The sequence below is a fragment of the Mastigoproctus giganteus genome, chromosome 8, assembly GCF_048544385.1.
Source record: "Mastigoproctus giganteus isolate SK-2022 chromosome 8, ASM4854438v1, whole genome shotgun sequence".
NCBI lineage: Eukaryota > Metazoa > Arthropoda > Arachnida > Uropygi > Thelyphonidae > Mastigoproctus > Mastigoproctus giganteus.
The window spans coordinates 162266793-162280856 of NC_143582.1; the positions used below are offsets into that span (position 1 = coordinate 162266793).

At 38.5% G+C, this 14064-nt stretch overlaps 1 protein-coding gene across 1 annotated transcript in view; it reads right to left on the reverse strand.

Moving 5' to 3' along the window:
- The window catches only part of cutlet (chromosome transmission fidelity protein 18 homolog), a 404162-nt gene that overhangs the window by 225941 nt on the left and 164157 nt on the right, over window positions 1–14064 (reverse strand). Inside the window, exon 6 of the mRNA XM_090380385.1 lies at window positions 4605–4637. Coding sequence (XP_090236511.1) covers window positions 4605–4637 — 33 coding nt within the window. The remainder of the gene's footprint in view (window positions 1–4604; window positions 4638–14064) is intronic.

The following is a 14064-nucleotide window of genomic DNA, read 5'->3' on the forward strand; positions in this document are numbered from 1 at the left end:
ACCGTAAAGGCAGAGACTCTATTGACACCTCACTAGCTCACATTTTACTAAAGCACATTTCTGGGGGTTACTACCATAAAAGAATAAAAACAATTTTCAGTTGCGTTCCTGCTAATGGAATCTATTATAGCATTAGCATTAGTAGAGGCATTTGATGCAAGAAAGGAAGCTTATGCAGCATCAGCCAAAAAAAAAAAAAAAAAAAACCACTTCCACTTCACCCCTCTGTTCGTTCGAAATACCTGTCCAGCTGAGCCTTAAACTTATTTAGGCTATCAACTTCCACGACAAGGGATGGAAGTCTGTTCCACCAACCAACCACCCGCTGGCTAAAGGCAAATTTCCGCACGTCTATCCTACATCTGTCTTTCCTCAATTTGAATTTATGCCCTCTCAGGTGATTATTCTGAGCGAGAGGAAGAATCCCATCAGCATTGAGCATGCTCAAACCATTCAAAGCTTTATCAGATCACTCTATCAGATCACCTCGCTGGTGCCTAGTCTCCAGACACTGTAATTTGCAAAACTTAAGCCTTTCTTCGTAAGAGCACCCCTGTGTTCCATTCACTAATCTTGTTGCCCTTCTCTGTACTCGTTCCAGCAGCACTACATCTTTCTTGCAATGAGGCCTCCAGACCTGTATACAGTACTCTAGATGTGGCCTGACCATTGCCTTATACAAGGGAATAATCACCTACTTATGCCTGCTAGAAAAATTCCTATATATCATTGACAATACACCATGAGCTACTCTTGCAGCTCGTCTGCACTGCTCAGAGAACTTCATATCTGCCTTCACAACCACCCCCAGGTCCCTTTCATTCTCTACCACTGTCAGTGTAGTACCACAGAGTTGATACGTTGCTCTAGGGTTGCTGTTTCCCCATGTGTAGTACTTTACATTTGTCAATGTTAAACTTCATTTGCCACCTCTCAGCCCATCTGCTCAACCTTTCCAGATCCTGTTGCAGCAGCATAGTGTCAGTAGTGTTCTTGACAACCCTGCCTACCTTTGTATCGTCTGCAAACTTCGACATTAAGCTTGATATACCATCATCAATATCATTTATAAATACAGAAAACAATAATGGACCCAACACTGAGCCCTGAGGGACTCCACTAATAACATTAGTCCACGACGAGCAGTGTCCATTGATTACCACTCTCTGTCTTCTCCCCCTCAGCCACCCCTTTATCCACAGCAGCAATTTGCCTCCAATGTCACACTGCTCCAATTTGTGCAGCAGTCTTCCATGCGCAACAGTATCAAAAGCCTTTCTAAGATCCAAGTATATAATATCAAAGTTATTACCTGCATCCAGTTCCTTTGTGACTGCATCATAGTATCCAATCAAATTGGTCAGGCAAGACTTCCCCTTAACAAAACCATGCTGTGTCCGAGCTATAACTGAAGTCTTGTCTAAATGATCCTGCAGTGGTTATTTAACTATTGCCTCCATTAATTTTCCTGGAACTCACAGGTCTATTACTTGTGTCAGCCTTTGATCCTCCTTTGTGAATTGGGGTCAGATTTGCACATCTCCAGTCTGTGGGTACCTCCCCTCAGTCCAAGGAAGCTCTCATAATTATGGCTAAGGGTTTGCTTACTTCCTCTGCTGCCTCCTTTAATATAACTGGATAGATCCCATCCACCCCGGGTGCCTTTCTTGTGTTTATCTTCAACAATTTCTCCTCCACTTTACTCTCAGTTATTACAAGATTCTCTAGCTTACTGCTAGAGTTGAATACACCTCTAGCATTCCCCTCACTAAATAACTCCTCATGTGTGAATCGATGCAAAATATTCATTTAGTTTGTTAGCTACCTGAGCAGGATCATCAACAGTTGATCCATCGATATCAAGGGGACCAATCTGATTCATCCCCTTCTTTCTAGAGTTTGCATAAGTAAAGAACTCTTTGCTGTTTTTCTTTGCATCCCTTGCCAAAGATTTCTCGTAATCTGCCTTCGCCTGCCTAACCCCCCTTGTAACTTGGTTACAGATCAACTTGTATCTATCATAGGCTTCTGTGTCCTGTGTTAATTTGTATGTATCCCATGCATGTTTCTTCTCTGCCATATGCCTCATTAGTTCATCTGACATCCATTTAGGCCTAAACCTTGAACAATATTTCTTAGTTGGTATGTAAAGCCTAGTAGCTTGCAAGATAAGTTCTTTGAATGCTTCCCATTTTGCATTTGCTGTTGGTAATATCATCAGTTGGTCCCACTGTATAGAATTTAAATACTGTCTCAGTCCATCGTAGTCACCTTTACGAAAGCAATAACCCTTCCCTTTACCCCTAATGGTAGTTATCTCTTTGAGTAAATCCCACTTCAGCACACTGTGATCACTGCCACCTAGTGGTTCATTTATCTGCAGATTCTTAATGCATGAAGAATCACTGCTGATAATCAAATCAAGAGTATTCCTCCCTCTAGTTGCCTCCCGAACATGCTGATGTAGAAAACAATCATCCAATAAATCCACAAAAGCCTTGCTAGTGTGTGAGTGACCAGCCCCTAAATTCCAGTCAATATCTGAGAAATTAAAATTCCCCATTATAAGACTCTCTGATTTATTGGCCCACTCTATTTCCCTGTACAGTTTCTTATTATACTCATCAGAGTCATTAGGCCTATAGCACACTCCTACTTTCAATTTTGATCTCCCAATGCTTATGTCACATCAAACTGACTCGACACTGCACTGTCCAGCGATGTCAACTGGCTTCACTTCCTTCGATTTTATATGTTTCTTAACTAATAGCATAACCCCTCCTCCCTTCCTATCCTGTCTATCCTTTCTGTAGACGTTGTACTCCCCAAATTCCAGTTCTGCATTCCTTATATCTGTGTGACACCACGTCTCTGATATCCCAACAATACCTGCCTTTGATGTTTTGAGCAATACCTCAAATTCATCAAATTTATTTACTAAACTCCTAGCATTGGTGTACACGCAAGTATACCTGCACCTGTTTCTATTCTTAGCTACCCTAACACAACCCATGTGTTTACTTGTACCGCAATGACTCCCAGCAGTCTCTGAAATATCCTGCATCTTGTTTTTCAGGCTTCTGCTCATTCCAATAGAAGCAATGCAAGAATCTCTTTCACCTCTGCCATTGGCTACTGTTAATCTATTCGTCTTTGTCTCCCCCCAAGCTAGCAGTTTTCCGACCCACCTAACACTGCCTCGATAGCATCAGCAAATATTCTTGCACCCTTTCTATTTAAGTGTATCCCATCCCTGTAGAAGCAGTCTCTCCTGTTAACAAGTACAGTCCAGGCTGAAAAAAATTCTACCCCTTGAGCCTTGCACAATCTTGCACCCCAACTGAACGTGTTGCATTCAGTTGCGGTGATTCCGCGTTCTGCTGCCATTTCTTGTAAATACAGGCGAATTGTGCATAAGCGAATTCAGTTCATGTTATACACGATATCGTTCCCCTATTTATAAATCATGTATGATCGAATTCGTGTAGTGTAAACACATGTTATACGAGGACTGACTGTATAATCTAATCTGTCAATTGCTGGCAGTATTGCTTTGCTGATTAAAATTGCAAAATGACCTCTGTTAATACACTAAAAATGTGCTTGACAGTGCAAACACAGAAATAATACAGAAAAATAAAGCATACCTAAAAACTTTTAATACAAATCCACTAGATTGTTTCTTCCAAATTAAAAATTTATCTACCACAAACTCAAGATCTTGTTCCATCTAATTACTGTTTCTTCTCAAGAAATGCTGGAGGTCTGTTCAGATCTCTTCAGTTTCTTGAATAGAAACAGGTACAGAACCCAGATGCAGTCTAAGATGACTCGAATAATGTTTTGCATCAAAAATCTCCAAAATTTTGTGAAGATGTAAGACTTATATCAGATAATATGAAAGGGGGAAATATATTCTTTGAATGATGCTAATATAGGCTTTCCTGTTTTTAAGAAATGTATAATGGAAAATGATGACATTACTTTCTAATCTAATATCACAACCTACATATCAAGAATCTAAAACTAGGAAACAAATAATATCCAGCCAGCACAGCAACAGAACACTCCTTAATTATTATTATTACGTCCAAGTAATAATAATTAAGTAATAAAGGCTCAAGTTTTGCAAATTACAGTGTCTGGAGGCTAGGCACATGAGAGGTGATCTGATTGAGGTGTATAAAGCCTTGAATGGTTTTAGTATGCTTAATGCTGATGGGATTCTTCCTCTTGCTCAGAATAATCGCCGAGAGGGCATAAATTCAAATTGAGGAAAGGGTTGTTGGATAGATGTGTGGAAGTTTGCCTTTAGCCAGCGGATGATTGATAGCTGGAACAAACTTCCATCTGTTGTTGTAGAAGTTGATAGCTTAAATAGATTCAAGGCAGAACGAGAGTAAAATTTGGAGGAAGCGGAGGGGTGAAATGAGAAGTTTTTTTTTTTTTTTTTTTTTGGCTGATGCTATATAAGCTTGCTTTCTTGCATCATGTGCCTTTACTGATGCTAAGTATGAGAAGAGATTCAATAAAGTACAGTAATTATTTTCAATACTTAATATCATAAGTTTTTTATATATTACAGTTAAAAATATCAAACTTACCTTCTGCTGAGGTCTCTCATTTGCATCTAAATCCTATGTAATGAAAAAATATGCATATCAGTTAAACAATTAAAATAACTAGTGAAGGATAGCGAAAGCTTAAAAAGCAGTACTCACCTTGAATTAATCTGCGATGGCTTACTTAGGCAGCGTGGTTAATCGACACCTTATCTGCACCGCTCCTCCAAATTTTAATTTTAATTTTTTCTATTTCTTATTCTCTCTGATGCCTTTAGACATGTTTTATATAGTTAAAACTTAAGGCAGTTTTATATAATCAAATTCATAATGCACTAAAGTACAGTTCCATACCTACCGATCGTCACAACGAAATCCAATACCTTACCGACAAATTTATATCCAGAGGTTACCCCCCCCACCAACTTATTTTAAACACAATCTCCATTGCTAAAAATAAAATTAAATCTAACAACCCAACCAAAGACAAAAATAAAACAAACATCCGCATAGTCCTCCCTTATCACAATGAACTAGCAGGACAGTTCCGCCGCCTATTTAACGACACTGATATCTCCCTTGTTTTTTCCACCTACAACAAATTAGGATCCTTCTTCAGCACCTATAAAGACACACACACAAATATCCTACAAACGACCTCAATAATATAATATACCTCATTAACTGTCAACCAAACTGTAACACGTTACGTCGGAAGTACCACTACCAAATTTGGCTCATCAAAAACATCCAACACCCGTGCATACTATCATTTCCATAGTCTCATGTCTAACCAATCTGTTACAGAACTTACAATTCATGCCCAGACTCACAACCACAAACCCCCTCATTGACTCTGCCATTTCCATCATTAAACTAAAATCCAGCTACAGAATACTTCAATATGAAGCCCTAGCTATTGAATGGTACCGGCACCACTCTAACCTCAAAATTCTAAATTGGAAACTCCCCTTCAATCTTTCTCCAATTTGGAACCGAATAAAGTTCCCACGTCAAAAAAGGCATTACGAGAATATAATTTTTATTCTTAAATACCATGCGCGTTCTCTCCCCACACATTGCCAACTGAAGACGTTTATAACTAACGAAAGTCCTCGTAACGACTATTGGCTTCACCGTATTCACTTATTTAGTTTTTAATTATTCTTTTACTTCAATGACAACCAAGGATTGGATGTGTACACTTCTGTTTCCTTGCGCCTATTTTAACTCAGTCAACACTTACCTACTCCCCCCCCCCCCTTTTAATATATATATTTTTTTAATTTAACAATTCAACCTAAATATTAACCACGCTGCCTAAGTAAGCCATCGCAGATTAATTCAAGGTCAGTACCGCTTTTTAAGCTTGCGCTATCCTTCACTAGTCTATTAACACGGTACTTGAAGATCTCTAAAAATTTCGTATTGACAATTAAAATAATTACTATAAAATCCATAATCATGATAAAACAAAACAAATATGTATAGCTGTCATAATTAGATTGTCATTCAAAGGATAAAGGAGAATAGCTCAATTTTTCTCTACTACTTTTGCTGCTGCTACTAAATTTTTGAAATACATCAGCAGCTAAATCAAGAAGCAAAGCAAAACCACTGAATATAAATATTTAACTTTTGGTTTTGATGTGCTCACTGATTTAGCTGTTATAATTTTTCTATTACAACAGCAGGAGAAAACTAAAATACATAAAATAAAACTTGTGAAAAGCAGCTTGAGTACATAAAAAGAACATGTGGCTATTTTGTTAATAAGACGAGAGAGAGAGAGAATGTTTATTTGTGGTTGGAACTTGTGGGTTGGTCACTCACGCACTAGTCAGAATTTTTTGGATTTATTGGATGATTGTTTTCTGCAGCAGCATGTTCGAGAGGCAACCAGAGAAAGTAATACTCTTGATCTGGTTATCAGCAGTGATCATTCGTGTATTAGGAATTTGCAGATAAAGGAACCACTAGGGGGCAGTGATCACAGTGTACTGATGTGGGATTTACTTAAAGATTTAATTACCATCAGGGGTAAAGGAAAGGGTTTTTGCTTCCGTAAAGGTGAGTACAGTGGTCTCCGACAGTTTTTAAATTCTGTACAGTGGGATCAACTGACGATGTTACCAACAGTAAATTCTAAGTGTGAAGCATTCAAGGAATTAATCGCGGATGCTACTAAAAGTTTCATACTTATTAAGAAATATTGTTCAAGGTTTATGCCTAAATGGTTATCTAATAAACTAATGAGACTCGTAATAGAGAAGAAAAATGCATGGGATGCATATAAATTATCAAGCGACTCAGAAGTCTATGGCAGATATAAGCTAGTCTGTAATCAGGACACAAAGGAGGTAAGGCAGGCGAGGGCAGATTGCGAGAAATCCTTGGCAAAAGATGCTAAGAAAAACAGCAAGGATTTCTTTATTTATAAACTCTAAAAGGAAGGGGATGAATCTGATTGGTCCACTTGACATTGATGGTTTGACTGTTGATGATCCTGCTCAGATAGCAAACAAACTGAATGAGTATTTTGCATCTACATTCACACATGAGGAATTATTAAGGTTTGAAAATGGCAGAAGGTTATCAAATTGTAGCAGGATACTTAATGATTTTCTAATAACTGAAAGCAAAGTGGAGGAGAAATTGTTGAAGTTAAACATAAGAAAAGCACCTGGGGTGGATGGGATCTATCCAGTTATATTAAAGGAGGCGGCAAAGCAACTAAGCAAATCCTTAGCCATAATTATGAGAGCATCCTTGGATTCAGAGGAGGTCCCCACGGACTGGAGATGTGCAAATATATCCCCAATTCGCAAAGGGGGATTGAAGGGTGACACGAGTAATTAGAGACCAGTTAGTTTAACTTCTATTCCGGGTAAAATAATGGAGTCACTGGTTAAAGATGCATTGCAGGATCATCTAGGCAAGACTGCAGCAATAATTCAGACACAGCATGGGTTTGTTAAGGGAAAGTCTTGTATGACAAATTTGATAGGATATTATGATGTGGTTACAAAGGAACTGGATGCAAAAAATAATTTTGATATCATATATTTGGATTTCAGGAAAGCTTTTGACACTGTTGCGCATGGAAGACTATTGGACAAATTGGAGCAGAATGGTATTAAGGGTAAGTTGCTACAATGGATAAAAGGATGGTTAAGTGGGAGAAGACAGAGGGTGGTAATCAATGGGTGCTGCTCTTCGTGGACTAATGTTATTAGTGGAGTCCCACAGGGTTCGGTGTTAGGTCCACTGTTGTTTTGTATATTTATCAATGATATTGATGAAGGTATATCAGGCTTAATGTCGAAGTTTGCAGATGATACAAAGGTTGGCAGGGTTGTTAATGACAGTAATGGCAGTGTGCTACTGCAACAGGATCTAGATAATTTGGGCAGATGGGCTAAGAAGTGGCAACTGAAGTTTAACCTTGATAAATGCAAAGTACTGCATATGGGTAGAAGTAACCCCAGAGAAACGTACCAACTGTGTGGTACTACACTTAAGGTGGTGGAAAATGAAAAAGACCTGGGAGTAATTGTGCAGTCAGACATGAAGTTTTCTGAGCAATGCAGACAGGCTGCCAGGGCAGGTAATGGGGGTTTTGTCAATGATATATAGAAATTTTGCTAGCAGGGAGAAGGAGGTGATTGTCCCTCTCTATAAGGCAACGGTCAGGCCACGGCTTGAGTACTGCGTACAGGTCTGGAGGCCTCATTTTAGGAAGGATGTAGATTTACTTAAGCGTGTACAGAGAAGGGTAACAAGATTGGTGAGGGGAATGAAGGGATCCTCTTACCAAGAGAGGCTTAAGTTCTGCAAATTGCAGTGGCTGGAAACTAGGCACCTGCGTGGTGATCTGATTGAGGTATATAAGGCCTTGAATGGGTTGAGCACACTGAATTCTGATGGGATCCTTCCACTTGTTCAGATTACGAACCTAAGGGGGTCATAAATTCAAATTAAGAAAAGACAGATGTAGAATAGATGTGCTGAAATTTGCCTTTAGCCAGCGGGTGGTTAATTGCTGGAACAAACTTCCATCTGTCGTTGTGGAAGTTGACAGGTTAAATAAATTTAAGGAGGAACTGGACAGGCATTTGGAGGGAATGGTGTGATTTTTTTTTTTTTTTTTTTTTTTGGCTGATGCTGCATAAGCTCATACACTTGCTTTCTTGCATCACAATCCACTACTACTACTACTATTTCAAAAGTTCAATTGTAAACACAGAAATATTGAGTAACGTGAAAAGACTCTTCACAGCCAGAGACTTTACAAAATAACAGGTAAATAAATTGTAATGAAAATTAGAGAGGAATACATATATTATAGTATGGCACAAACCAACACTCATAAAAATAGCATAATTAGGGCCCTATTGGAGAGGGCTTGGTTCTATTGCAGCACCTCTGATGATAGACTATAAATGTTGATCAGGACACCCTGAAGGAAGTTAGACATGTCACAGCAGATTCCCGAAAATGTGGCTACACCCAGAGGATTTTGGACAGGTACGTTCAGGAAGAGGAACAACGGTGAAGAGAGAGGCATTCACACCTATTTCCATGAACAGTTCTGCTTAGCATGCCCCAGGCCATTTCCAGTCTCCATGTGGAAGATAATTCCCATGGTCCTCCATTAACATGTACCAAGAGCCATGATCCTGCTGATGTTGTTTAAGGATGTAACAAGGCTGTAAAATTGCACTATCAACAAAGGAGGTAGTTACCTTTGAAAGCATTACTGTTTTTTTTTTTATTATTACTTCTTTTAACTGTCATATTTATACATGCTTTTAATTTTATCTACTTATTACTTTTATCGCTTTAAATTCCATAGTTCTATCAGTGTATTCCATTTTTATATTAAATATAGTTTTATCCTGTGTTTAATTTCATTTTATTAAAGTTTTTGTTATAAATACAGTTTGTTGCATTTATTTCAGTTATTATTAGTGGTTATTTTCTCAAATGCCCCACCCACACCTATTTGAAAAAAAGAAAAAAAAAAAAAATCTGGTTGCATGGGTACAGTTTAAATAACAACAGAATAACAATAATTCACATACATCAGGGAGTTTCGTCAATATTAAGAAATATGCTGTTTGGGATATTATGGCAAAGTTTTTCTGAGTTGCAGCCCTACATACAGTATTACAAATAAAGTATCCCAATTCAGTCTGGAGCATTACTAATGGTTGGTTGGTTGTTTTAGGGTTTTATGGCACATTTGCAGCCATAATGTACCAAATGATAGACCTAAAGAGTAAACATAATCTAAAAGATATGATACACATTTATTTTCTATAAAATATGCATCACCTAATGGCCAAATTAGAGTCAAATTTGGTACACCTATAATCCAGAACATGGGAAAGAGAATGGTATGAAAAAAATCAGTTCATATATTCCTTGGCAGAGGCAAAATGTATTGTCACGTTACATCACTTGGTTTTTAGGAGCATTAACAACTAAGGCCATATTGCTCCGAGGATATGTGGTGGTCATTCCCTGACCTTTCCGCACCTTCTGTATTTGCTGGTCACAGGCTCGAACCCCGGTTTAATCAAGAAGCATGTGCTTCTTGATTACGCACTGCCGCTCCTGCCCACCTGACTACGGAAGCGCTCATGTATTGTCACCAACACATTTTGCATATTACAGTTGCACTGGTGGGTTTAAAGGTCATGGGAGAAGATCACACTTGTAATCAACATGACTCTTTACTAAGACACCACACTCCTATGAAGTCATTTTATGTGAATGATAGCAATGCAGCAGCAGTATTTTAAAAATATCAACATAATAAAAATATTCAGAATGGTCTGTTAATGGGAAATTTAATAGATGATAAAAAAATTTAGGAAACAGGGAGGTTTGGCATAGTCTATGGACAAGGACGAAAGCTGTTACTAAAGGATGTGTGGAGTAGGTCACAACTACAGAGGAAGACAGCATAGCAATAGTCATAGGACAACACTGGTGCTAGCTCACTGCATGGCATTTGTACATATCTGCTTCCACAGATAGGCGGAAGCAGAAGTAAAGTAATGCTGAGAGAGAAGAGAAAATCCAGTTTTCTTTAGGTGCAGAGGAAGCAATACTTGTGATGTGCATATGCAAAGAGAGATTAGAAGTCAGAGTAATTCCTAATAGAGATATTAGCATTAGTTGAGGCATATGATGCAAGAAAGCAAGCTTATACAGCATCAGCCAAAAAAAACCCTTCCCATTTCACCCATCCAGTCACTCCAAATGTTTGTCTAGTTCAGCCTTAAATTTATTTAAGCTATCAACTTCCACAACAACAGATGGAAATCTGTTCCAGCAATCAACTACCTGCTGGCTAAAGGCAAACTTCTGAACATCTATTCTGCAATTGTCTTTCCTCAATTTGAATCTATGCCCCCTCGGGTTAGTAATCTGAACAAGCTGAAAAATCCCATCAGCATTGAGCCTGCTCAAACCATTCAAGGCCTTAATACACCTCTATCAGATCACCTCACAGGTCTACAGAAGATCGATATGAGATCTTCTCTAGAAATGTGAGTGTATAAGATTTCTAGATAAGACAGGACTAAGTTTTAGGACTGATATTAACTAAGTTATCTTTGCCCCACTGGAGAATTACCTGGAGATCAACATTTAAGAAATTGGTGGAGGATATCTGAGAAGTTGAAGCACATGTAGATGAGATGGTTTCTCACTATAGGCTGGAATGCAATGTGCTATCATCAGCAGGATTTCCAGTGAGTGGAAGGAAGTCATTAATATACATGGAAGAGTAAAAGAGTGAGAGAAAGGACTGAACCCCCTTGGGGAACACCAACATTACAGGAGAAATCAGAAGACAGTCGTCTACCATCACCTGCAATGAGTGGTCAGAAAGAAAAACTGGACATCCAATTGCAAAAAATAGTCAGCAATCCATAAGATGGAAATGGAAGCTTATTTAGAAGACCTTTACACCAAAACCTTTATTTCAAAAGCCTTTGAAATGTTAAGAGCAACTCCTTCAGATTCACTAAACTTTTCGGCGAAGGTAAAGAAAGCCAACACGAGAACCACAGGAAACTTCTGGAAAACTTACAGGGCAAACGTTTCTCACTACTGAAATTTTTCCCTACATTCTCGGTAAACAGATGGTACACGTTATTGGTAGTGGAAGTCGATAACAATGTATTGATTAGTATTTTCTCATTATTAAAAGCAGATTCTTGGAGTTCATGAGTGTAATGCCTTCGCGGCTGAAATTTACTTATGAGTACAGCCTCCAGACTGCCTCAGTCGTAGGGTGTTTATCCCCTCCCCCTTTCCCGCTGTCTTAAAATAGGAACACGACTTCTGCAGATGGTGAATGTTATCGGTAGAGGCAGTAGAAGTCATTTTCCTATTTTAAAACAGCGGGAAGGGGGGGGGGAGATAAACATCCTAGGACTGAGGCAGTCTAAAGGGTATACCCGTAAGTAAAGTTCAGCCCACTCGTGAACTCTAATAACCTGCTGTTAATAATGAGAAAAAACTAATGAATACATCATTATTGACTTCTGCTGCCACTACCGATAATATGCACCATCTGTTTACTGCGGGAGAAACTGCGGTAGCAGGAAACGAGTTTGCCTGGTAAAGTTTCTGAAGTTTGTGGTTCTTGTGTTGGCTTTCTTTACCTTAGCCAACTTTTCTACTGAATCTGTCTCTAAATGGGTATCATAAGCTAATATATCACCAGTGGAATTGACAATGGTGGAATCCATATTGGTGATCATTGATCAGATGGAAGATTTTGTGATAGTTTAGGAACTGGTAGTTAATGAATTTCTTTGTTACTTTGGAAAGAGTAGAGGTAAGTTTATACAGTAAGTCCCCAACTTATGTAAGCCCAAGTTACGTAACTTCGGTCTTACGTAAATTTTTTGCTCAAATCTTTTTTTTTTTTTTTTTTTTTTTTTTAGGATTGTAAAATTTAAAACAGTAAAAATCAATGATAAACATGGCACGCACAATTTCACAAGTGAGATATGGAGTAACAAGCTTAAAAAAATAAGAATAAAGAGAATATTCTGAAAATTTATTTATGTTTTTTTTTTTTTTACATAACTGAAGATTTCAGTGAAGGGGACACATATTTCACCGTAATAATGTAAAAACCCACAGAATTCCAGCTATCAATATTATCGGAAGTGCAATAAGATCGAGTTTACTTTATAATGAATTGCACTAACAGAAAAGCCCAATAAACCGGAAACTGCAAACTGTCTTTATTGTTTTATGGTAGTGACCTCCAGAAATGTGCTTTAGTAAAATATGAGCATGTGAGCTTGTGTGAGGTGATAACAGTGTGTTTTTGCTTTAGTCCTGTGAATGTGATACAGTCAAATTGAAATTTCCTTTACAGAAAATTTCATTTTGACTGTATCATATCAAACAGATGCAATCGTCTTTGAAACACAGAACATCCTGGTTGAACTCCAGGATTATCTACGATGTCTGGGGCTAAAGTTGAATCCTCAGAAAGCAGCTCAGATGACCTTCACAAAAAGGAGGACAAAGAATGAAATAACACTCAAAATCAGTGGGACTGTCATTGAAAAGGTTCACCCTCACACCAATTTGGATTGAAGTGGGATGACAGACTAACCCCTTCAATGACCACCTTAATATGGCAATGCTGAAAATGCTCGGGGGCTCTATGAGCAATCCGACAGGAGCTGGTTGGTCTTAGGCCTTGAGGGTTCCTCTTGGATTATGTCCAAAGAAATTTGAGCCCCATACCACTCTATGCATCTGTGCTTTGGTCAGCAGTGTCCTACGCTCAACTCAAGAGATTTCTTGGGGCCCAGTATTGGCTCCTGAAATGGTTAAAGGGCGATGAGCCACCCTTTTACCATCTCTCAGAACGTGCTCTATGCAAACCTCGGCATGAAACCATGAGAAACCATCATCAAGGAGAGGAATCTCGCACCTTGGCATAACTCCTTTGTGGCTGAATGGATTCAGGTGAATCCATTCGGAAATGACGACAAACGCTTGGACCAGCAAACGAACCCGGTGCAGTGCAACACTTTGTCTTAGGTAGTCACTACAAAACCTGCAATACCTAGGATCGATGTTTCTGGCAAATACGTTCGGACCGTATAACTCACTCGGAATTGATGCCTCAGCTTTCTGCAGTTCGAAGCATTACAGACAGACAAGCAGTTCACCCTAAAAGAACCGTATAAACTAGAACTATTGACTGCTCCACTTTCACAGCTTTGAAACTGTGAAAACACATTAAATAAAATTAATAAACACATTAAATAAAATTTTTTATTTCCACATCAGCAGGGGCCCCTGGAACAGCCTGGTTCGGCTAGAAGGATATACATTATAAATATTCAAGGTGATTATGTTGATTGAATTTAAAAGATAAGAAAACACATAGTGTTTTACTTGTAAATACGATGTGTTTTCTTATCTTTTAAATTCAATCAACATAATCACCTTG